Below are 23,408 nucleotides of genomic sequence, written 5' to 3'. Positions count from 1 at the left end.
GACCGGATAGGTGAAAGAATATGCTGAAGGCCTGTATGAGAGGGAGGGCTTGTCGGATGACGTGGTAGAAGAAGAAACAGGAGTCGATAGGGAAGAGATAGGGGATATGTTATTACAGTCAACATTTAAATGAGCTGTGGACGACTTAAGGTCAGAGAAAGCGAAAGGGATAGATAACATCCCATCAAAATTTCTAAAATCAATGAGGAAAGTAACGACAATACGACTATTCGTGTTGGTGAGTGGAATGTATGAGACTGTCGATACGCCACCAGACTAACGGAAAAACATCACCCAGACGACTCCGAAGATAGCAAGAGCTGATAAGTGTGAGAATTAGACAAGAATAACATACAGAAGAATGGAAAAGAAAACTGAGGATGTGTTAGACGACGATCAGTTAGGCTTTAGGAAAGGTAAAAGCACCAGAGAGGCAATTCTGACGTTGCGGTTGATAATAGATGCAACATTGAAGAAAATTTAAGATATGTTCGTGGGATTCACGAAAAATCATTAGACAACGTCAAACGGTGCAATATATTTGAAATTCTAAGAAAAGTTGGGAGTAAGCTGTAGGGAAAGACAGGTAATATACGTACAAGAACCAAGAGGGAGCAATGAGAGTGGTACACCAAGAAAGAAGTTCTCAAATTAGAATGTATATAAGAGAGGGATGTCGTCTTTCACTCCTACTGTTCAACCTATACATGAATAGCAATGAAGGAAATGAAAGATAGATTCAAGTGCAAGATTTAAAAAATAGGTCTCAAAGTTGAAAGGATATCAGTGATAAGATTCACTGATAACACTGCTAAGCTCAATGAAACTGGAGAAGTATTACAGGATCTGTTGAATGGACTGAACAGCCTAATGGGAAGAGAATATAGACTGCGAGTAAATCAAGAAAGACGAAAGGAATGAGAATAGCGATAAACTAAACATCAGAACTGGGGTGGACCTCAATTTGAGGAAGAAATTTCTGGGAATGTAAGTTTAGAGCACAGCATTGTACGGTAGTGAAACATGGACTGTAGGAAGCCGGAACAGAAGAGAACTGAAGCATTTGAGATTAGTGCTACAGAAGAACGTTTCAAATTAGGTATATTGTTAAGGTATGGAATGAGGAGGTTCTCTGGAGAGTTGACGAGGAAAGGAATATATGGAGAACAATGGCAAGAAGAACGGACACATTTATAGGACATCTGTTAAGACCAGCGATCAACTTCCATGGTACTACAGGGAGCTGAAGATGTTAAAAACTATAGAAGTAGACATCCAGCAAATAAATGAGGACGTGGGATGCAACTGCCATTCTGAGATGCAAAGTTTGGCACCCGAGAGGAATTCGTGGCGGGACATGTTAAATCGGTCAGAAGACTGATGGCACAAAAAAAGACAGTAACATTTCTTGTTTTTTAATTCATTGTTCTATTCATTGCGTTCTGTTACAACAGCGTTAATTTAATTTCACACTAATCAAAATATCCACGGGTGTGCTGCTGGTCTATAGTGTCCAACGGGCACAATATTTCGGCGATCATACATGTCGCCATCATCAGGTGAACTGATGGACTGAGCTCCTGTGAACGTGCCGGCACGGAGATCCGTACGCTATGGCTGCTCAGAGGGAACTGGCAGAGTAATCAGAGTACCAACAGAGCATCCAAGAGTACCCAGAGAACACAGAGAACCCCAGAGAGCATCCCAGAGCACCCAGAGACAATCCCAGAGTTAACCATGGAGCTACAAAACTAAGAACAATCGCTTCTCGGCTTTTGGCAAGATCAATGTGTAGTAGTTTGATAATGTAATTTAATATGAGAACATGTACAGTTAATAAACTAAAAACACCCACCCACCTCCCCGGGAGTCGTAACTCCCGCACCCTAAGCTAAACTAAAAAATAAAAGTGTGTACAACACTATAAACGTGCTTCTGTATCTTCAGATACATTGAAGCATGGCTGTCTGTACAGTGCGGCTGCCTCGAGTCGAATGAGCGTGCAGCTGCCTCAGCACAGAGTCTGGGCCCCCTCCATGCAGGCTGTGACGCAGCGCCTGACGGCGCTGCTGATAAGAACGCGCAGCAGCCAATCAGAGCCCGACCGGATGGGCGTCGCCCGACCAGAAGGGATTTTTAGTAGCGGATCGCGCTCTGTTAAAATTAGAGCGCGATCCGTCGAGCCCTAGCGGCAGCCAGGCGAAGCTCATTCAAGGTCACACGCCTTTCGTAGCTGCAGCGGCTAAGTGAAGGCAGCCATGCTGAGCAGACATAGCGTACGGATCTCTGTGCCGGCACATTCACAGGAGCTCAGTCCGTCAGTTCACCTGATGATGGCGAAACGTATGATCGCCGAAATATTGTGCCCATTGGACACTATAGACCAGCAGCACACCCGTGGATATTTTGATTATCAAATACGCTGGGAGAAACTCAAGAATAATTTCACACTATTTGCTACAAAAAGGTACTGCGTTTGAAGTGACCATCTTGTTGTATTCCCGTTATCCTCCGCCAAGCCTCTTTATCCAGCACATCTTCCTTACCGATGCTGTGATGTTACATTACTTCATTTATGTGGTCTGTGCAAGAATGTCGTGGTCTTATGCACTTAGTTCTGCTGGGTGGTTTCCATTCATAAACCTTCCTTGGCCACCGATGATCTGGCATTCTCATCATATGTCCATACCATTTTAATGATTTTCTTTCAACTCTATCACTATATCATTTGCCTTTATTCTAGCTTTTACTTCATCATTAGTTTTTCTTTCGATTCTTGATATTCTGGCACTCTATGCAAATAATCCATTTCCACAGCTATTAGTCTTCTTTTGAGATCTGTATTTAAGATCCCTAGTTCTGATACATTGCATAGCACTAATTCAACCATTATCTTACCTATTCTTTTCTTATTGCTGTTGGAAATATTCTTATCCCACCAAAAATAATTCATACACCCTAACACTTTTCTGCTTTGCTGTATTCTATATTTTATTTCTGTATGGCCCAAACCATTTTTATCAATATGTGCTCCGAGATATTTAAATTCCTCTACCGGTGTCATAACTGCTTCGTCATTGATGTGTTCTTCAAATTTAGCATCACTATTCACTACCAGGTACTCTGTTTTTTGTTACACTCATTTGTAGTCCCTATCTGTTGTATTCCTAATATAATCGTCGTATCATGAACTCAAAGTCATAATCATCTTGTGCTATAATAGCTTGATCGTCAGCAAAACTTAATGAGAATATCTGTACATCGTTGACAGTGATTCCTATTCCTCTGCAGCTGTTCTTCGAAATTCGGAGAGCCACTTGTTCATATAAACTGAACAAGCTTTTGCTAAATCTACAAAGGCAATGCATAGCTCCTTCCATACTGCTACAAATTTCTCTGTTAGTTTTTGTACAATAAATAGGTTATCTGTACATGATCTGCTCTGCCTAAACCCGCTCTGGTCTTCCCCAATATGGTGGCCAACATTTTGTCCAATTTTTTCAAACTTTATCTTGCCAAATAAGTGGTTCATTGTAAAGTTTACACTAATTCCTCCATAGCAGTTTGTGTCTTTTCTATTTACTTTCTTGAAAATAGAAACCATATATGATTTTTTCCATTCTGAATCCTTTCTTCAGTTAAAAGTTATACATAATGATTTTTCCATTCCTTTAAGGAAATTAGGTTGTCAATTGCGTTGTTTACTTGTGTTTTCTTCATACTGGCAACTGTCCTCCGCACGTCTGTTGCTTCTGATTCACCTATTAGTCTCTCAATTTCAATACATTTCCGTTCCCACAACTTGTTCTTTTCTAATTTAATTCTGTTTCTTAATTCGTAATTTGCTGTCTGGTAGTTCTGCCTGTCCTGTAGTGATTTAGTTGATAACAATTTTTTGTAGAGTTTTTTCTTTTCCCTAATCAACATCTTTAGGTCATCAGACATCCGTGGAGGACCCCGTTTGCCTAGATTCTTATTCTTAGTACCTAGTACCGCAAGAGAAATTTTTGTAAATGTTTTTTTAATATTTTCATATCTTCTTCAATATTGTCATCTTCTGGAATCGCTTTTAGTTCATTTTCTAATCTACGTTGAAATAAATCCTTAATGCTGAACTGCTTCAGGAGCCTGCTCTAACTTCTCATGGTTGCCGTGGTCAGCCACTTGTTCAGTTGTTGATGGTTTTCTCCTGAATTGGTATGTCAACTTTGCTAAAACTAAGTAGTGATCAAACCTACAGTTGACTCCCCGAATGCCGGCCAGAGTGGCCGAGCGGTTCTAGGCGCTACAGTCTGGAACCGTGCGACCGCTACGGTCACAGGTTCGAATCCTGCCTCGGGCATGAATGTGTGTGATGTCCATAGGTTAGTTAGGTTTAAGTAGTTCTAAGTTCTAGGGGACTGATGACCTCAGCAGTTAAGTCCCATAGTGCTCAGAGCCATTTGACTCCCCGAATGACTCTGTAGTCTTAAAGTACAATTTTTGGCCGTTGCTTGGTAATGATGTAATCAGTTATTGATTTCTGCTGTAATGGTGGTTTCTCCCATGTATATCTGTGGATATCTTTATGTGAATAGTGTGTGTTCAGAATTTTCAAGTCATATTGGTTACACAATTGTACGAGATTTTCTCCAGAACTATTAATGACATTTTCTCCATATCTTCCTATTACTGCATTATTTGCTTGTGACACAACCCTCGCATTAAAATCTCCTGCTATTATTACTTCTTGGTTCTTTTTGACTTGGTTGAGTAGATGGTCTAATTTCTGGTACAAATGGTCTTTGGTTTGCTGTACTGCATCGTCGTTTGGCGCATACACTCCTATTATAACTGTTTCAATGCCATATAACTTGATGGTAATAGTGACAATCCTTGCGCATAACAATGCGTAGTCCTTGACGTAAGCGCTCAGAGCTTCGTTAGTTACAATGGAAATGACTGCTTTTGCTCGTTTATGTTTATCAACCCCAGACCGAAAATTTGTCCCTTATTTTTTGTTTCTGACAGAATAATATATGTCCACCTTCAGTCGACTAATTTCACTCTCTATTTCGGTGTGTTTGTCAGGCTTTGAACGTTCCATGTACCAACTCTCATTGTCTTTTTCATTGCCAATAGTCGTCGTAAAGAGTTTCTATACGCTTTCCGAGGCTCCGCTTTAGATTCTCGAGATTGTAGAAGTTCTTTGTGGATAATGGGGTGCTGGCCCATTGACCCAACCCCTAACTTGGAGGACCAGGATTTGATATCAGGGTTTACTCCCTTAGGAGGGTTGGCTTCACCACACCTATATAGACCCCTCCCCCCTTCCCTAGGTGGGACAGATTTCATCTAGCTCCTCCGTTGAGACCGGCTTGGGTGACCCTGCCAGTAGCTACGCTACCGCCGGCATAGCCCTCAACTTCAGCACGCAAACCCTCCCGCCCAGTACTGAAGGTACCTTCGATACGGCAATGTTCAAAAATGGCTCTGACCACTATGGGACTTAACATCTGAGGTCATCAGTCCCCTAGACTTAGAACTAACCTAAGGACATCACACACATCCATGCCGGAGGCAGGATTCGAACCTGGGACCGTAGCAGCAGCGCGGTTCCGGACTGAAGCACCTAGATGCGCTCGGCCACAGCGGCCGGCTAAGGCAGTGACCCTTGGGACACTAACTAAGCAGGAAAATTACGCTCTTAAGAAGCTCTTAACGTTGGCTGACGTTTCTGAACTCGGCTGTCAATCACGTACGAATCATTTTATTGCTTATTCTGCCTGCTATTGTTGTATTTTCATTGCCTTACTTACTTCAGAGTGCTCATATAGCTAGTGTCTTACTGTTGATCGTGTCTATCCGTTGTCTGTCCAGTGTTAAGCTGTCAGCGTTGGTTGAGTGCTTTTTACTGTTAGGATATGGACTAAGGTTCTTGACTGGATATCCTTGTTATTTCCTGTGCTATACGTGCAATTTTTGCCCGCCTGATTATTCCAGTGCGAAAAGTGTGTGGCAGAATATTATTTTATTTTATCAGCGCTCTAGTTTCACGATATAACGATATATTCTGCATGACAAACAAAAAAGGCGAAGCACTCACAAGATATAGTCGATGTCAATGTGACTTCGTACACGCGTACACCATCGGCGGGTATTCAGATAAAGTTACATTCTCTAAGACTTTTAGAATCGACACCAGACTACATGACTGTTTTTCGTGTTTAGTGTTGTCGCCAGGTCTGGTAGGGTGTATAAGGGACGTTAAAACGTCTTACTTTGAGTGAGCATTGTAAAGGACAATAAGATCCTGCGTACTAAGCGAGACGGCGTTTTCAGCATCTGCCAGAATTTCAAAGGGGCCTCATTGTGGATCTCCATTTGGCTGGCAGAACTAATCGAGCAATATCCAGATTCGTGGGGCATCGCATGTGACATTAACCCTATGTTAGCCTGCATGGGAACCGGAGGGCAGGTATACTCACCGTGAAGATTCTGGTCGATCACTTCTGTCACGACATGGTGAGATCGCCGTATTCTGCGCTGACCACATCATACCCTCTTAACGTCTGTGCCTGCCATCCGAGCACAAGTAATTCGGCAACATTCTGTTGGAGATCAGCAGTAGCTGAACTGTTTCCGCTCCATGTCTAGATTGGCGTGAATACCACAACACAAGCGGCAGTGTTTGGAATAGTGCCGCGACAAGTAAGTATAGTTTGCTAATGAATGGCGTCGTATTGCGGTCAGCGATAAATTGCTGTTTCTGCACTAATCCTGATGACCATAGTGGACGAGGTGACGGCGACTGGAGAAACATTCCATTCTTTAATGTTTTGCAAAGACTCAGTGGCGTTTTTGCTGGCGTAATGCTGTAGGGAGCGTTCGGGTATGAGTTCAGGTCACGGCTGGTACTGATTGAGGTATCTCTGACGGCGCAACTGTAAGTCACGGGTACCGTGCTTCCTCTTGTGTTATCTCTCATACGCCAGTATGGTGGTGCCATTTCTCGACGGAAGAATCACTACACCTTTCTCTCGGAACCGTCTGTGGGATTTTGAGGTACTCGTGTGGCCAGCAAGATTCCCAGATCTGTGGCCGATACAATTTGTCTGGGACCAGCTAGGTCATCAACACCGTGTCAGTGACAGTAATCAGGATATCAAAGAACTGTTACGACAGTTGTAAAATAGCTTGTCACAAGGGAGGATAAACTGTTTTTGACATATTTACCAACCGAATTAGTGCAATATCCAGGCCAGAAGGAAAGCAATATCGTACAACACTGGTGTGCAATACTTAGGGTCGAAAGTAACTTTTGCAAAACGCATCACTCCCAAGTAACATAGTTAGAGGAACTTAGACCATACACAGAAATAACTGCTACTGTATGGTACACAAGGTAACGGAAGGAAATACGCAGTGACGCACACAGAAATGAGGGTGCGTAGTGCACCCAGAAACGGTGTCGAAATTGATCGTTTCCACTGTCCTGATGTTATGGTGTGGGAAGGCATAATGTTGCATGGGCATACCGATCTCCAAATCTTTGAACACCGGTACAGTGACGGGTCAGTGTTATTGTCACACTGTACTCCTTCCACATGTGCGTCTTATCAAGGGTGGATTCGGCGCTGGCTTCATTTTTATGGATGTGAATGCGCGACTGCATCGAACTGCGCAAATGAGGGAGATCTGCATCAAGCTCGTGTGGGATGTGCAATGCAACACATGCACCAACGGCCGTACAGCAATTTTCAACTGCGCTGGTGGAGGAATGGGACGTCGTATGTAAGAACTCCTGACCAATCAGCCATCATGGGACCACGTTGCAGGGCATGCACTGCCGTCCGTGGTGAACAGACACCTTGCTATTAACAACGACCCTCCTTTAGTAAAGTACAGGAGACCACCAGAAATCGTGGTGGTATAATTACTGTCTCTGGATAAACGTGCCATTCCTGTTCATCTCATTACCTAATCTTTTTTTTACCTTGTGTGCTACACCGTAGAAATTCTTTTGTATACATTACAATAACACCACGTACCCTCTGAATCCTTGAAGTTTCAGTTCGGTTCTTCCCTATAATCTGGGTGCGACGCTTAAATCCGGACAAATTTCAATTCTAATTTCCTGCGATATAATAGTTCCGCCAGAGGTCGCGAGTGGGGTTCTTGAAAGCCATAGGCATCTAGTAAACAGTCAGGAACTCAAAGCGACCGGGATGTTACGGACAAGTGCGGAGTACAGCCGAAGAGCCGCGATTGTCGAAAGTCTTCTCTCTGGGCTTTCGCCGACTAAAACAATCCGATTCTTCGGGTACCCGAGATCAATTGTTTACGATATTGTGGCCAAGTACAATGCGTCTGAGAAGTCTGGGGAAGGTTCTACTAACCCGGCGAGGAAACCTCATTGGAAGAAACGTGTGTCACGAAGTAAGGCAGTCATCGAAAAGGCTCAGGCGCCGATTTGGGGGGACTCAGGGCAATCACTGAGGGAACTGTCATGAGTATTGAATGTGAGCGAGCGAACAATGCGTCGGATGGCAGACGAGGACCTCATACGAGCCATTACCCCAAAAATGGCTCTCGGATAACGTGAACATGTTATGGTCAAAGAAGTTCTGGCCGCCCAATAGCCCGGTTTTGACCCCCCTTGACTACTATGTTTCGAGCGTAGTCGAAAGAGCTACCAGGAAGACGTGGCACCCTAATGTCGCATCTCTACGCACCGATAAGGAACCAGCATTCGCGAATATGGACAGCGCTGTTTTAAAGAGTGCGTGCGATCACGTCTGGACGATATTGGAGGTGGTCACTGGGGCTGTAGGGAGTTACATCGAGTAATGTTACTCTTGAAAGATACCACTTATTATATTTAAAAGGATTCTCATTTTCAGTTGTATTTTGTTATAATAAATTTTCTTTCAAAAAAAAAGTTTCATTTCTCCGGATTTAAGCGCCACAGCCTGTATGTATTGTGATGCAGCTAACCCTGCCTATAGGTATTAGACAGTATGCAACGCCTCCAAATACCACTGGCAAAATCTTAACGTTTTCTACCTCGCTACTCGCAAACCATTAGTCCTATTGAAAAAAAATTGAACAGAACCATTTTATAGGAAGTTTAATCTAGTTAACTTTTGTACTGGGATACGTTTTTGCTAGAGGCTCTAGTTTCCCAATTATTCTATAAAAACGTACAAAAGTTATCTTGAAACGCGTTTCTCTTGCATAACTCGAAAAACGTGGCCTCCAGCGAAAATGTATCCCTGTACAAAATTTAACTGCATTAAATTTCTTACAAAAAGGTCCCGTTCATTTTTTTTTTTTTTGTAGATTTAATAGTTTACATGTAGTGACGGAGGAAATTTGAACATATTACGCGTTGTTCTTGAAGGCGTTGCAGCTTGCATAAAACCCATAGAAGGGCCGCTGAATCACCCTCACTCCAAAACCCAAACATCTAGTTATCTAAGATACTGTCAAGGTTTTTTTGACACTTTTCTGTATATTATTCTAGTTAGGAAAAAGCGATGCACGAACTACTACGTTGATTGAGCGATAGTACTCACACTTACCATCTGAGAAGGTTATTTGCATGACTTTTTGCATGATATATCTCCCCTCCCCCCCCCCCAGCGCTCTACAGTATATTAATGACACAAGTAACCTAATATTCTATACTGCAGAGGGCACTGATTCGGAAGAGTCAACTTTGACCGATGGATGCCAGGAAGATTGTAACTGATCATTATTGAGCAAATTAATTCACTGCGCAACAGCGACCTAAAAGAAACTTTCTAATCAAGTGAATTACTTATATATAGTTAGCCGAGATCATAATTCATTACGTAACTGAGACTGACTGAAATATTAATCAGAGAATGATGATTACTGTCGCCAACTCAGGTCTTGGCAAAAAATACAAATTTCTCTAAGTTTGTCTGAATCTGTTACGTAACAATTAATGATATGCGTTGACATGGCACCGGTAAATGCACACGTGCAAGGTCAAATGAAAATGTCACGTTAACTGCATGAAAAATTTACGTATTTTTGTACTGAAAACTAGAATTATGGGAAACCAATACTGATTTGTTACTAACAACATATAGTCCGGTATAGACAGAAACGTCACTGACGATAGTGTTGACTGTTGTTAGGTTTTCAGAAGCAAAACCTATCACGAATCAATATTCCATACCAGATTACATAGAATTTAAACTCAACATGATTTCACAGAATAATAACACAGAATCTAGACAGCACCGAAATCGCGAGATTTTTTCTTTTTTCTTCTTTTTCTTTTAAGTCCTCGATCTTCTGAATGGTTTGATGCGCCCCGCCACGAATTCCTCTCCTGTGCCAACTTCTTCATCTCAGAGTAGCACTTGCAAACTACGTCCTCGACAATTTTCTAGATTTATTCCAACTTCTGTCTTCCTCTACAGTTTCTGCCCTCTACATCTTCCTCTGGTGCCATGGAAGTCATTCCCTGCTGTTATAACGGATGTAGTATCATCCTGTCCCTTCGCCTTTCAGTGTTTTCCACACATCCCTTTCCTCTCCGATTCTGCGCAGGACCTCCTCATTCCTTACCTCATCAGTCCACCTAATTTTCAACATTGGTATGTAACACCAAATCTCATATGCTTCGATTTTCTTCTGTACCAGTGTTTCCACAGTACATGTTGCACTACCATACATTACTGTGCTTCTTACGTACATTCTCGTAAATTTCTTCCTCAAATTAAGGCCTGTGTTTGATACTAGTACACTTCTCTTGGCCAGGTATTCCCTTTTTGCCAGTGCTAGTCTGCTTTTGATGTACTAATTGCCCCACCCGTCATTGGTTATTTGCTGCCTAGGTAGTAGAATACCTTAACTTCATCTACTTCATGACCAATAACGGTGATGTTATTATTCTCGATTTTCTCATTTCTGCTACTTCTCATTACTTTCATCTTTCTTCGATTTACCTTCAATTCTTATTCTGTACTCATTAGACTGTTCATTCTATTCAGGAGATCATGTAATTCTTCTTCACTTTCACGCAGGGTAGCAATGTCTCCACCGAATCACATCACTGAGATCCTTTCACTTTGAATTTTAATCGCTCTCCTGGAACTTCCTTTTATTCCCATCATTGCTACTTCAATGTACAGATTGAACAACACGGGCAAAAGACTATATCACTGTCTTTAATCAGAGAACTTTGTTCTTCGTCGTCGACGCCTATTATTCCCTCTTGGCTCTTGCACATATTGTATATTATACGTCCCTCCCTGTAGTTTACCCCTACTTCTTTCTCAGAATTTCGAACATCTTGCACTATTTTACATTGTCGAACGCTTTTTGCAGGTCGACAAATCCTATGAACGTGTCTTGATTTTTCTTTAGTCTTGCTTCCATTATCAACGGCAACGTCAGAATTGCCTCTCTGGTACCTTTACCTCTCCTAAACTCAAACTGATCGTCATCTAACACATCCTCAATGCTCTTTTCCGTTCTTCTGTAGTTTAGTCTAGTCAGAAACTTGAATATTTGAGTTGTTAAGCTGATTGTGCGACAATTCTCGCACTTGTCAGTACTTGCAGTCTTCGGAATTGTGTGGATGAAGTCAGATGGAATATCACCAGGCTCATACATCGTACACACCAACGTGTGTAATCGTTTTGTTGCCACTTTCTCGGATGATTTTATAAATTCTGATGGAATGTTATCTATGCTTTCTTAAGTCCTTCAAAGCTCTCTTACATTCCGATTCTAATGCTGCAACCCTCTCTTCTAAATCGACTCCCGTTTCTTCATATATCACATCAGACAAAGAGTTCTTCAATGTACTCTTCCCATCCATCCGCTCTCTCCTCTGCATGAACAGTAGAAGTCCCGTTACACTCTTAATGTTATCATCCTTGTTTTTAATTTCACCGAAGGTTGGTTTGATTCCCTCTAAGCCTAGTAAGTCCTTCCGACAATCATTTCTTTTTCGATTTCGTCACATTTCTATACAGTCATTTCCTCTTAGTTCCACTGCACTTCCTATTTATTTCATTCCTCAGCGACTAATGTTTCTGTATTCCTGAATTCCTCTTAACAGTTTTGTACTGCCTTCTTTCATCTACCAACGGAAGTATTTCTTCTATTATCTACGGTTTCTTCGTAATTACCTTCTTTGTACATATGCTTTTCAGTCCAACATCTGTGATTGCACTTTTTAGTGATGTTTATTCCTCTTCAACTGCACTGCCTCCTGAGCTATTCCTTATTGCTGTATCTATAGCCCTACAGAAATTTAAGCGTCTCTCGTCATTCCTTACTATTGCGTATTGATTCTTCGTGACTAATCTCTAATACTTCAGCGTACTCTTCAAAAATGGTTCAAATGGCTCTAAGCACTATGGGACTTAACATCGGAGGTCATCGTTACCCTAGACGTAGACCTACTTAAACCTAACTAACCTAAAGACATCACACACATCCACGCCCGAGGCAGGATTCGAACTTGCGGCCGTAGCAGTCGCGCGGTTACGGACTGAAGCGCCTAGAACTGCTCGGCCACAGCGGCCGGCAGCGTACTCTTCATCAGTACTATAATGTGATCTGAGTCTTTATCTGCTCCTGGGTACGCCTTACAACCAAGTATCTGACATCGGAATCTCTGTCAGACCATGATGTAATCTGTTTCTTAATTCTTAACATTCTGAAATGTTCCCAAATCACCCGGTCTTTTCCAGGTGTACCCCCTCCTCTTCTGATTCTTGAACAGAGTATTTGCTACCAGCAGAAATTTTTTACAGAACGCAATTAGCTTTGACCCAAGGCCATGTCCTCCTGTAACCGTTTCTTCTACTCCTTCCCCCATAACAGCGTTCATGTCCTCCGTGACTGTTAGGTTTTCATCTCCCCTTACTTACTGTATTACCCTTTCAGTATCCTCATGAACTTTCTCTATCTCTTCATCTTCAGCTTGCGGCGTCGGCATGTATACCTGAACTATCGTTGTCGGTGTTGGTTTGCTGTCGATCCGGACAAAAACAGCCCTCTCACTGAATTGTTCACAGTAACACACGCCGTGCCGTACCTTCCTATTCATAACGAGCCCTACTCCTGTTAGACTGCTGCTGCTGTTGATATTACTCTATAATCATCTGGCCAAAAATCCTTCTCTTGTTTTCATTTCACTTCTCTGACCCCAACTATATCTAGAATGAGCATCTGCCCTTCCCTCTTCAGATTTCCTAGCTTCCCTAACACGTTGAAGTTTCTGACATTCCACGCCCCGACTCGTAGAACATTATCCTTTCGTTGGTTATTGAACCTTTTCTCATATTCACTTCCCCCTTGTCAGTCCCCTCCCGGAGATCCGATTGAGGGACTATTCCGGAATCTTTTGCCAATGAAGAGATCACAGTGACACTTTTTCCAATTACCGGCTACATGTCCTGTGGATACAGGTTATGGGTATTTAATGCAATGGTTTCCATTGCCTTCTGCATCCTCTTGCAGTTGATCATTGCTGATTCTTCCGCCTTTAGGGGCAGTTTCCCACCCAAAGGACAAGAGAGCGCCCTGAACCTTTGTCTCCTCCTCTGCCCTCTTCGACAAGACCGTTGGCGGAATTAGGGTGACTTCTTCAGCCGGAAGCCTATGGTTTCCGATGCTAATTATTAACCAAAGCGGTGATGGTTTTTGTACCCAGGACCGAGATCGATTTGATTACTAATCAAAGATGCTACCCTAGACCACAGGGTCCTGAACTAATATCATCTAATATATCTGCAGAAGATATAAAAAGTTTTCACTTTCCTTTAAATGTAATGAATCACTTCACTTTGCCATTATTTTAGATTTACTTTTCAAATGCAATAAATGTTTTCCTCAGTAACTTATCACTCCTTCTCTATTTATTAACTAGCGAAATTTAAGTTTTAGTGGGAAGTGTATTCAAGATATTTTAGTTTAAATAATATGTCTTTGAATAATGTTTCACTTGGTAATAATCATGACAGAAAAGGGCCATGCAGAAGGTTGATGAACTGGGAAAATCATTAACACTGAATACTGCTTATAGTTTGATAGAAACCTCTATAACGTTCGTAAATATGGGACCTACAACACTGGCATGTCTTCTACAAAACTATACTACTTGTCGTACAGTTTCTTACGACAGTTATTACTCGTCGTACATATGCAGTGTTGTTAATCTCTGTAGAAGCTCAAGTTCGTGTCGCGCGAAGCAGTCATGTGGAATCTTGTGTAATATTTTTTGGTCGTATTTTGAACTGTGCTGAAACAGGAACTGCTAATCTCTACAAATTAATGACATCCCTCAAAACGTATTTATGCCCTCTTTAGTGGAAGGCACAACAGCATTTTCCTGTATCGGATTCAGCCACCACATCGTAAATGGAGACTCGACTGAGCGAAATCTTCTGCTGGAAGGAATTCGATATTAGAAGACGCATGTTGAGCAAATGGGATCCTGTGATGTGTACCTGATACAGTTTACTTCCACCTACAGCCCACACGTGTACGGCTAGGCTGTTAACCTTAGCGACCCTAGTGCCGTTTATAGAGGGGAGGCGTTGTAAACTAATTGTCACGCTAAAGGATACTGAAACGCCTGCGCTAGCAGGGCAGAGCGGATTAGGGTGTGGAAAGGGGCCAAAATATGTTGCTGTCAGTTTCACTCAACATACAAACTTTATTCATCAACACACAATATTACAACAAGGACGCAAAACACTCAAAACTTTAATTGACCTCCTTTGATTAACTTTAGATCGGCTGAAGGTCACACTAAAACTCCGAGACACGAGGCCTAAACAAGAAATTGAAATACAAGGTTCTTCTGGAGGTTGCTCTCAAGAATATTTTCTAAGTATTCGATCTAAACAGCTTGAAGGCCTTAGGAATTTAATTTTAATGGAAATTGGCTGGAGGCCTCATATTAGGCAATAAGAAGAGTGTCAAAAAGGCAAAAGGCATTAACTTAAAACGAAAATAATAACAATCTTAGGGCTTAAGGGCTAGACAAGGACATAATTTAAGAGACATTAAAACTCGGCTGAAGGCCACACATCAACCAAATAACTAAAATCCAAACAGGGAAATTACTACATAACAAACAAGGAACGGCGCTCAGAAGTTTCCAAGGATCGGCCTGGGATTGTAACACTAACGCTCGTTTAGGTGAGACAGGCAGCCTGTCCAACGGCTTTTTAATCTGGAAGCATCCCCACAGGCACACAGCCGACCGACCAATCAACCAAATCAGTCACGCTCCACGCAACCAGTAAAACGACCACAAGATTTCAATGCAAGACACACAGAATATTGGCGCCCACACCGACCAATAACACCTCAGCTGTCTAACTACACGCCGCACTGGACAACAACAACACGACGAGGAAAATTCACTGCCGAAAATTACGTCAACGACCAGGGCAGGTGACTGCAACGTCAACGGCCACAAGGCAGAAGATACCGCTGGTGAACTTCCAAAACAGGGTATACATTAAGTTAAATTTCACAGTAAGACGGCTGGAATCTTGGCTGACTTTAATATACACACTTTGTTGCTCGCGGGAATGTCCCAAAAGCGACAACCAGGATCAAACGAAGAAATTTAAACAGTTGATCCTCTGTAGTAAGTTAAGTGAGGACTCAACTTTCATGTCCAAGATCGGTGGGCGGCGAACTTCGTAGCACTCGCAAGCAGCTTCTCACAATCCAACTGTGTGTGCACGCCGGCATCAGTTCCGGCCCGACTCCGCGCGACGGCGACTTCCTTGCTGCTCCATGCCAACCGACCGACTGCCCAGGCCCGGAAACTGTGAAAGGACCAAATGCACGCCGGCTGATAAAACGACCAACCGACCGACCAACCAACAGTCGTCCTGCTCCCATCTCCCTCCACCGGACAGTTCATGTGTGTCGCCAGCGGTGCTCCTTCCCCGACTTCACGGCTGCTGCAGCCCGACTACACTGCTGGTCCATCTCCTATTGACTACCAGACACACCAGACCCGGAAATACTATTGGTAGCTCCAGAGATGGTACGACAGTGCCCTTATCGATATGCGCTGCTGCTGCCACTCACAGGCAAGTAAGGGAGGGAGTTAGTGACGCCAGTAAATGGAATAAGAAAACGAGGCGGCAATACTGTAATAGGAGATGACAAACAATAAATGGCATGAACACGAGCCATGCACAGCTGAAATACAACTTGTGTTCTTGTTCTCCAATTCTGCCTTATTACCGATCAGCTAGCAACAACGCTCAACTGTAAATACATGGAAATTATAGCGAAATCCTACATGTCAACCATTTAATCATTTGTTTTGTTGGTGATGTAAGGAAGTGGACCGAGATACATTTTCTTCCAACACAGCCTACGAGATCAATGTTGCCATGGTTACTTGAATAGAAAATCAGTTACAGCTGATCCTTTTCATACATGAATTTTGTGAAAGGAAATCGAGCCAAGTAATGTAGTTCTGTAATTTACTTATTTATTTTTGTTACAGAGCCCTCAGCCTCCAGACCCTTGGGTGGATATCCGTGATGCCACAGCTCGAGGGCCTGTATGTCCACAGAATAACCAGTTGGGACCTAATGAAAGGGAAGACTGCCTGTATCTGAACGTCTTCACTCCAGAGGTACATTTACTCTATCCTGTGCACTAATACAAAGTAATGTAAATGGAATATCTGTCTGTGCATTGTGTCGTACTAGATAAGTGAAAAATGTTATACAGAACGTTAAATAAAAGAGATGGTAGTATGGGCAAAAACAAAACGAAAATGTCCAGTAAACATGGACTCTAAAACGTATACCTTAAGAGCTATGAGCACTTTTTTATCTTCGCTTCCGAGGAACACATCTCTTCTACCGCAAGCTTCTTCCTATTACAAATGACCTATAGAAAGCAGAAAACAAATGAAGACAAATGCCTCTGTTATTTATTTATTTGGCCTCCGGCAGCTAACGACCATTTAGCCAGCTAAAAGATAAATCAGAGGCATTTAGTACAAACCCTAAATTGATGACATAACAGTAATACAAATACAACTACGTTAATAATCAATACTGCTTTAGTGACACAAATATTATTTAAGATATACGTATCTAACAAAGTAGTTGAACATGTAGTATGTCAGTTATATACGGCACCACAAGTTAATAGATAAAACGAAAAAATAGGATCACTAGAAATACAATTATTCATGTGTTAAAATGAAATAATGATGCATATAAAATATGTACTCTTGCATTAATAATTCTCTCGATCTACCTGATCTCCTTCCCTCCCTTCCACCTCTTTCTCTCATGTCGCTCTTCCTATAAACCTGTTTCTCTCTCTCTGTCTCTCTCGCTCGCTCGCTCGCTCGCTCTCTCTCTCACACACACACACATGCACAGACACAGCCCACAGTTAACGTGTACTATTTCCGATAAGCCCTTTTTATGCCGATGTCCTGGGTTAAATTCCAAATCTCTTACCAGTGCATGATGTACTGATGGCAGGACGCATGGCACTCGTTTGGATGCGTCGGATGCAAATATTTATGTGGACAGCCAACTTGCTATCCTAAAAAAGTAGACTGCCTTGTGTCATCGAGTTTTATCCTCTGCTTTCAGTTCACCTATTGAAACACCGTACTACACATACTGTCATCACAATCTCCTACACGATGCGGATACAGTCTGGTTTTTTACAGCAGGTTGACGGAAAATAACCACAGAAATCCATCATCACAACCTTGCCCAGGAAGGCAGTCCAAAATCTAGTCAGTTTGAATATGGACCTAATTTATTAAATAAAATAGAGATTTACTTTTTATAAATATACAAATGTGAATGAACGTATGTGAAAATAAGTGAAACGTTTAATGAAAGTAATTACCATTGTGGCTATTTTTCGGGAATTCAACAAAAACCACTAACGAAGTGTCCTGCAATGGGTGTAACAGTTATACCTATTTACTGATTTTCAGCTGAAACCTGCGGAGCTGTTCCCAGTGATGTTTTGGATTCATGGTGGTGGCTGGGTATCAGGAACCGGTGCAGGGTATGAAGCAGGCTATCTCATCGACAAAAATGTGGTGCTCGTCACCATAAACTATCGCCTCGGGCCTCTAGGTAAGTAAACAGACTCCACAGTGATTTAAAGCATCAATAACTAGGGAAACTGGAGGTTTCAAATGCAAAAGCGGTTGTCTACTCTATCAGCAGCACTCCATGATAGGAAAACAACTATCCCCTGGTAATGTAGGTACTTTACTAGATACCAAACCAGATTAAGAACGACCTATTACTTGTTACTGCCCTCATCCTCCAATTTCTTATGCTTGTTCTGCTGACGGCCTTTACCAATGACATGTTTGTCACTTATAACTTGGTGTCAATTATTTCGCACCTATTACCCCGTTATAGCTCTTTAAACAAAAGAAGTTTCGAGCTAAGCCTTCGCCCATCTACTTTGTCGCTTCCAGAAAGGAAGGACTGAACACTCTTCGAACCAATTGCTACCCATCTGTTTTTTTCTATTTCTATTTTCACTGACGTTAAACGTGATAATCAGAGCTGATTTTAAACAGAACTGCACTGTAAATCAGAACTTAACTAGGAAGAAGAAACTAATCTATGTTAGCACAAAATACTTATAAATGTGGACAGTGAAACGAAATAAGTCATTCAACAACCTACCAGCGGATGCTGCGGAGCACTAGTATATGACATTGTAATAGTCTACGAACACAAAAAGTGGCGCATGCTGATGCTGTTTCACTGCAGAAGATTAAAATACAAAGCGCCAAACAGAAATTAAGTGGACAGCATTTCGCAATCGTTGGCCTAAGGGGCTTGTGCAGCCTGTGGTGCTATTGCTTGCACATAATTTTCTTTACGGACCCGTCCATGGTGTCGAAACACAAAATTAACACAAGAACATAGAGTGAGATTTTAATAGCTTCGGTAAACAATGAATGAGACAGCAGTTTTTTGAGGCAAAATCACTTTAAAGTTAAAAAACTGTAAACATATGTTTTGTCTTTTGCTTCTTTTTTTCAAACATTAAAAATGCCAATATAGAATCATATCCGTAAAAGTACGCTAAGCAATGTTTTCTATGAGAGTACGTTGAGAAAATATTACCGCTACACATGCACATACATAGACATACAGAAAACACAGCAAACGCACTGCAAATGTGGAATATGAGGGTAGAGGGGACTGGATGCAATCGAGTACACTGCTATACTATGCCTGCCTATCAGAAAAGATAGTGCATTTGCGCTAGGTATTGGCAGTTTTACAAATTTTACAAGCAATTTTAGGACACGAGACGAGACGTCATGTCATGATCGCGTGGATGGAAGTGACATAATATCTATAAAGTTACGAAACACGATCGAAAATACGTATAAATTAAGAGAAAATACACCGAAGTGTGGGGAAATTGAGGATGTACTTGCGTGTCTTCTGGTTGGTGTGGAAGAATTCTTACCTGTAAACTGACTTGTATACGTGTTAAAGGCTGGCAGAGAGTGGATGGAGTGGTCGGTTGAGATGGAGTTGTATCGAGCTACGATTTAATGGTAGACTGATGATGCATTCTAAAGAGAGAGAGAGAGAGGGGGGGGAGAGAGAGGGGGGGAGAGAGAGAGGGGGGAGAGAGGGGGGAGGAAGGGAGGTTCAAAATGGTTCAAATGGCTCTGAGCACAATGCGACTTAAATTCTGAGGTCATCAGTCGCCTAGAACTTACAACTACTTAAACCAAACCAACATAAGGACATCACACACACCCATGCCCGAGGCAGGATTCGAACCTGCGACCGTAGCAGTCGCTCGGCTCCAGACTGCAGCGCCTAGAACCGCACGGCCACTCCGGCCGGCAGGAAGGGAGGGAGGGAGATGTTGCTGCAGGTCATTTGACCATTTTTTTCCGATATTCTGTCAGGATGCATCAGTTGTGTGACATAGCCTGCGTTCGACTCATATGCAACCGCTTGTTCTGTGTGGAACTTACGGTGATGTCTACTTGCGGTTGTTAACAGTAAACCTCTTGGTCATCAGAGGACTTCCATCTCATGTGTGATGAAACGTGACACATTCCTCTAAACGACCAAAGATTTATGCGGTGTACTCCATTCCCCTGTCGCACCTTGGGTATAAAATCGAGACTTCAGTTTCATAACTAAGATGATTCTAAATTAGCGATAGGTGTTTGTCAGGCACTGCAATTCCCATGTATACATTTGATCGTCTGATGGTCTTTAGACAGTGTTGGTGGCGGAATAACGTGTAATTTCACATGCCAAACGCCGCTGCTATGCGTTTATCTGTTTCCTTGTAAGAGATATTCTCCATTACTAATGATCATTTTAATGGCTCTGAGCACTATGGGACTTAACATCTGAGGTCATCAGTCCCGTAGAACTTAGAACTACTTAAACCTAACCAACATAAGGACATCACACACATCCATGCCCGACGCAGGATTCGAACCGTAGCGGTCGCGCGGTTCCAGACTGAAGCGCCTAGAACCGCTTGGTCATTCCGGCCGGCAACGATCATTTTATATAGGACTGATGTGGGCATAGTATAATTTCTGAACCGTGATCGGGTGCGAACAGTGGACGCTATACATCTCTGGAAAGCTATATTGTGCACGTATCACACAGAATCGATATTTTAAGGAAATAGTTTTTTCATTTTACGGTTTCTTACCATAGTTTATAGTACAGAAATCTGCAAGAAGGATGTATGTTATGCGCTAGAAATATACTTCCTACATTGGAGTATTAACAGCGTTACAACCCATACGACTAATAGGTCGAAATCTGGAGCGATCTAATATTATAGCCAGTTTTAAATGCGGAACCTTGTAGGCTTAGGAATGTGTGAGTTTATGTTCTCTCTTACCAGTTACTGATCCCAGACTCTAGAACAATACGTTGGAGTTGATAGCGTGGTTGATTTACGTTAAAATGCTTCAAACTCCACATGCAACAAAACCAGCCATTTATTGTTCTTCTTAACCGTCTGCTATCACAAACTTTCAAGTCTGTTACTATAGATCGATAAGGGGTGCTAACCTCCTCGACATGGGTGCATCTGGAGAAATCTTGTGTAATTGGAAGGGCGAGGACTCGGCTAACTGCATTCATTCACGAGACGTTGACTGTAGCGGTCTACTTCTGGTCAGCTGCAGATTAAATCGGTAACAGTGCTGCAGGGTGGGCTGGTCAAAGACAATGCGACGGGTTCTTTCAGTCTCTAAGACTGCGACAATGGTCTGTGACTCCCAGGCGCATAGAAACAGATCGTACATTATGCACTATGCTCGAGGTGCTAGAAAGCACTGCCTAGCATACTTTGATGATGTATGTGTTTGAGAATTAAGAATGAATGGATGTACTGCACAGTCATCTATCTACATTCGTAATGATACTCGCAAAGTAGGGAAGGAGCGGTTTAGCGATGATACGGAATTTGGGAAACATGCTGTCGCAGCATTGATCGGTGTTGAAATTACTGTAATGTTGCTAAAATTGTTCGCACTATTAACTGTGATGCTTATTATTACAGTACATCGACGGTGTCTTTTCCATCCCATCTGCCCACTGGTGCGCTGTTGGTTACCACATAATGATTGACTGACATCGCTTGTTTAAGATGGAAAAAGTATTTTGGTGGAGGGGTAACACCTTCTGGGGATGGCTAGCACCGGAACAATGATCACGTACTAGACTGCAACATGAGGAATCAGTCGAAATGGAATGCTGAGTCATCAGCTATTCCGTCACTGTGACAGATGAGTTAAATGTAGAGGTCGTCAATCACCTTCGGACCGCAGTTTGGAAACTCTTCACAACGCCGCCAAACTCTTCCAGTTTCCTTATATTGTAACTGACTTTTATTTAAAACCATCGAGTGTATAAGGTGTGTTATGGTAGTAACAGTAACATGACTTATACTGTGCAACGTCTAGTTTTTGTGAAAAGCAATGGATCAGAACGTGTTAATGCCAGTTTAGAATCTGACACAGATCTCGAAGTCGTGGCGGAAAAATAAAAAAAAAAGGCAGTGTACATAGCGTCTTACAGCAGAAAAAAGAAACATGTTTCAAACAACGACACAGGGCCACAGGGAGGGTCTCTTCCGACTTACAGTACAGTTCATAGGATACAGTCATCCTCCTACAATGCAAGCGATGCAACTTTACGCTGGTCCATGTACTGGATCAATATCTGTATATTTAATAGGATTATCATACGTGCTCGACGTCTGCAGATGGTATTTGTTTTCGATATATGAGAGGAGAGAGATGTGCTAAATATCTTATCGAGTTCTCTATTGGATGAAGTTAGTGGAGCTTTTATGGTTCGTAATTTTTCTCTGTTGGATGGTACAGAATAACGATGATAGCATGTTGGGGTGATAGACGTGAATGCTCCCTGAGGGAGGCAGATCTGCTTTGGGTTGTGGTACTTGGGCTGTGGTACTTGGGAACGCACCACAATGCAGTAGCAAAATCCTCGTCCTTCACTCAGATCCTGTACTGTCTTTTACATTACCTCGTGTTGCAGGAGCAAGCTTTGTTTGGCACTGACCTTACGCATCGTACAATATTAGCGAAGCTATGACAACATGTTCCCATTTCATTCGAATGGTCAATACACAGTCCTGTCGCAGTAACTCAGCTTAGCCTGTTTATACATGGGCTGCAGAAGGAGGTAGATACAGTTCTACCTGGCTTCTGCAGAGTTCCGACTTAAATTGGAACGACCACATGCGCAAAGCTGCATAAATAGTAGCAGTTGCAAGTGCCATAGGGACTATCTAAAATTTTACTGTAGCTGATAAGCTAGAAAAAGGTGACTCGTTTCAAGATATGAGAGTGCCATAAATATGATTCACTAGTGGCTGTAATCATTAAAGGTCTTTTCCATAGGATCCAATGCAGGTATGTGGTTGAATGGAAGGACTTGACTCCAAATCCCAGACAGAATATCCACTGGAGAGGGCAACACTAGAGATGTGATAAGCTAGTATACATATCTTATGACCTCAATCAGCACACTATCTGCTGGTTGTGATCCTTCTCAATCAACCTTTACCTAGAGCCCAGTGGATATATGACAGAACCTCTGACAGGGCATCGAGACAGAATGTGTTACAAATACTGGAGAAATGTCAAGCGGCGGCATGAGGGAGTTGCAAATACTGGTTTCATACCACGTTCCTTAAATGAATCACTTTCTAAATTCGGTGATTTTATCACGAGGCTACACGGTCGGCGATGTGTAACCGCACTGTTGGTCTGATAATATACACTCCGGTGATCACCGTCTATATTCAGTATCACGGTATTTGTCTGGAAAAATCACATCATTTGGAGGTAATGCCATACC

The 23,408-nt window shown here is 42.3% G+C and overlaps 1 protein-coding gene across 1 annotated transcript in view; it reads left to right on the top strand.

The window, feature by feature from the left end:
• The window catches only part of LOC126252455 (juvenile hormone esterase-like), a 128,740-nt gene that overhangs the window by 16,923 nt on the left and 88,409 nt on the right, over positions 1–23,408 (top strand). The window contains exons 2-3 of the mRNA XM_049953350.1: positions 16,517–16,648; positions 17,987–18,131. Of these exons, the coding sequence (XP_049809307.1) occupies positions 16,517–16,648; positions 17,987–18,131 (277 nt within the window). The remainder of the gene's footprint in view (positions 1–16,516; positions 16,649–17,986; positions 18,132–23,408) is intronic.

This window comes from Schistocerca nitens, chromosome 4 (assembly GCF_023898315.1).
Source record: "Schistocerca nitens isolate TAMUIC-IGC-003100 chromosome 4, iqSchNite1.1, whole genome shotgun sequence".
NCBI lineage: Eukaryota > Metazoa > Arthropoda > Insecta > Orthoptera > Acrididae > Schistocerca > Schistocerca nitens.
Note: the sequence above shows the minus strand (reverse complement) of the source record. Positions and strands in the feature narration are given on the sequence as shown.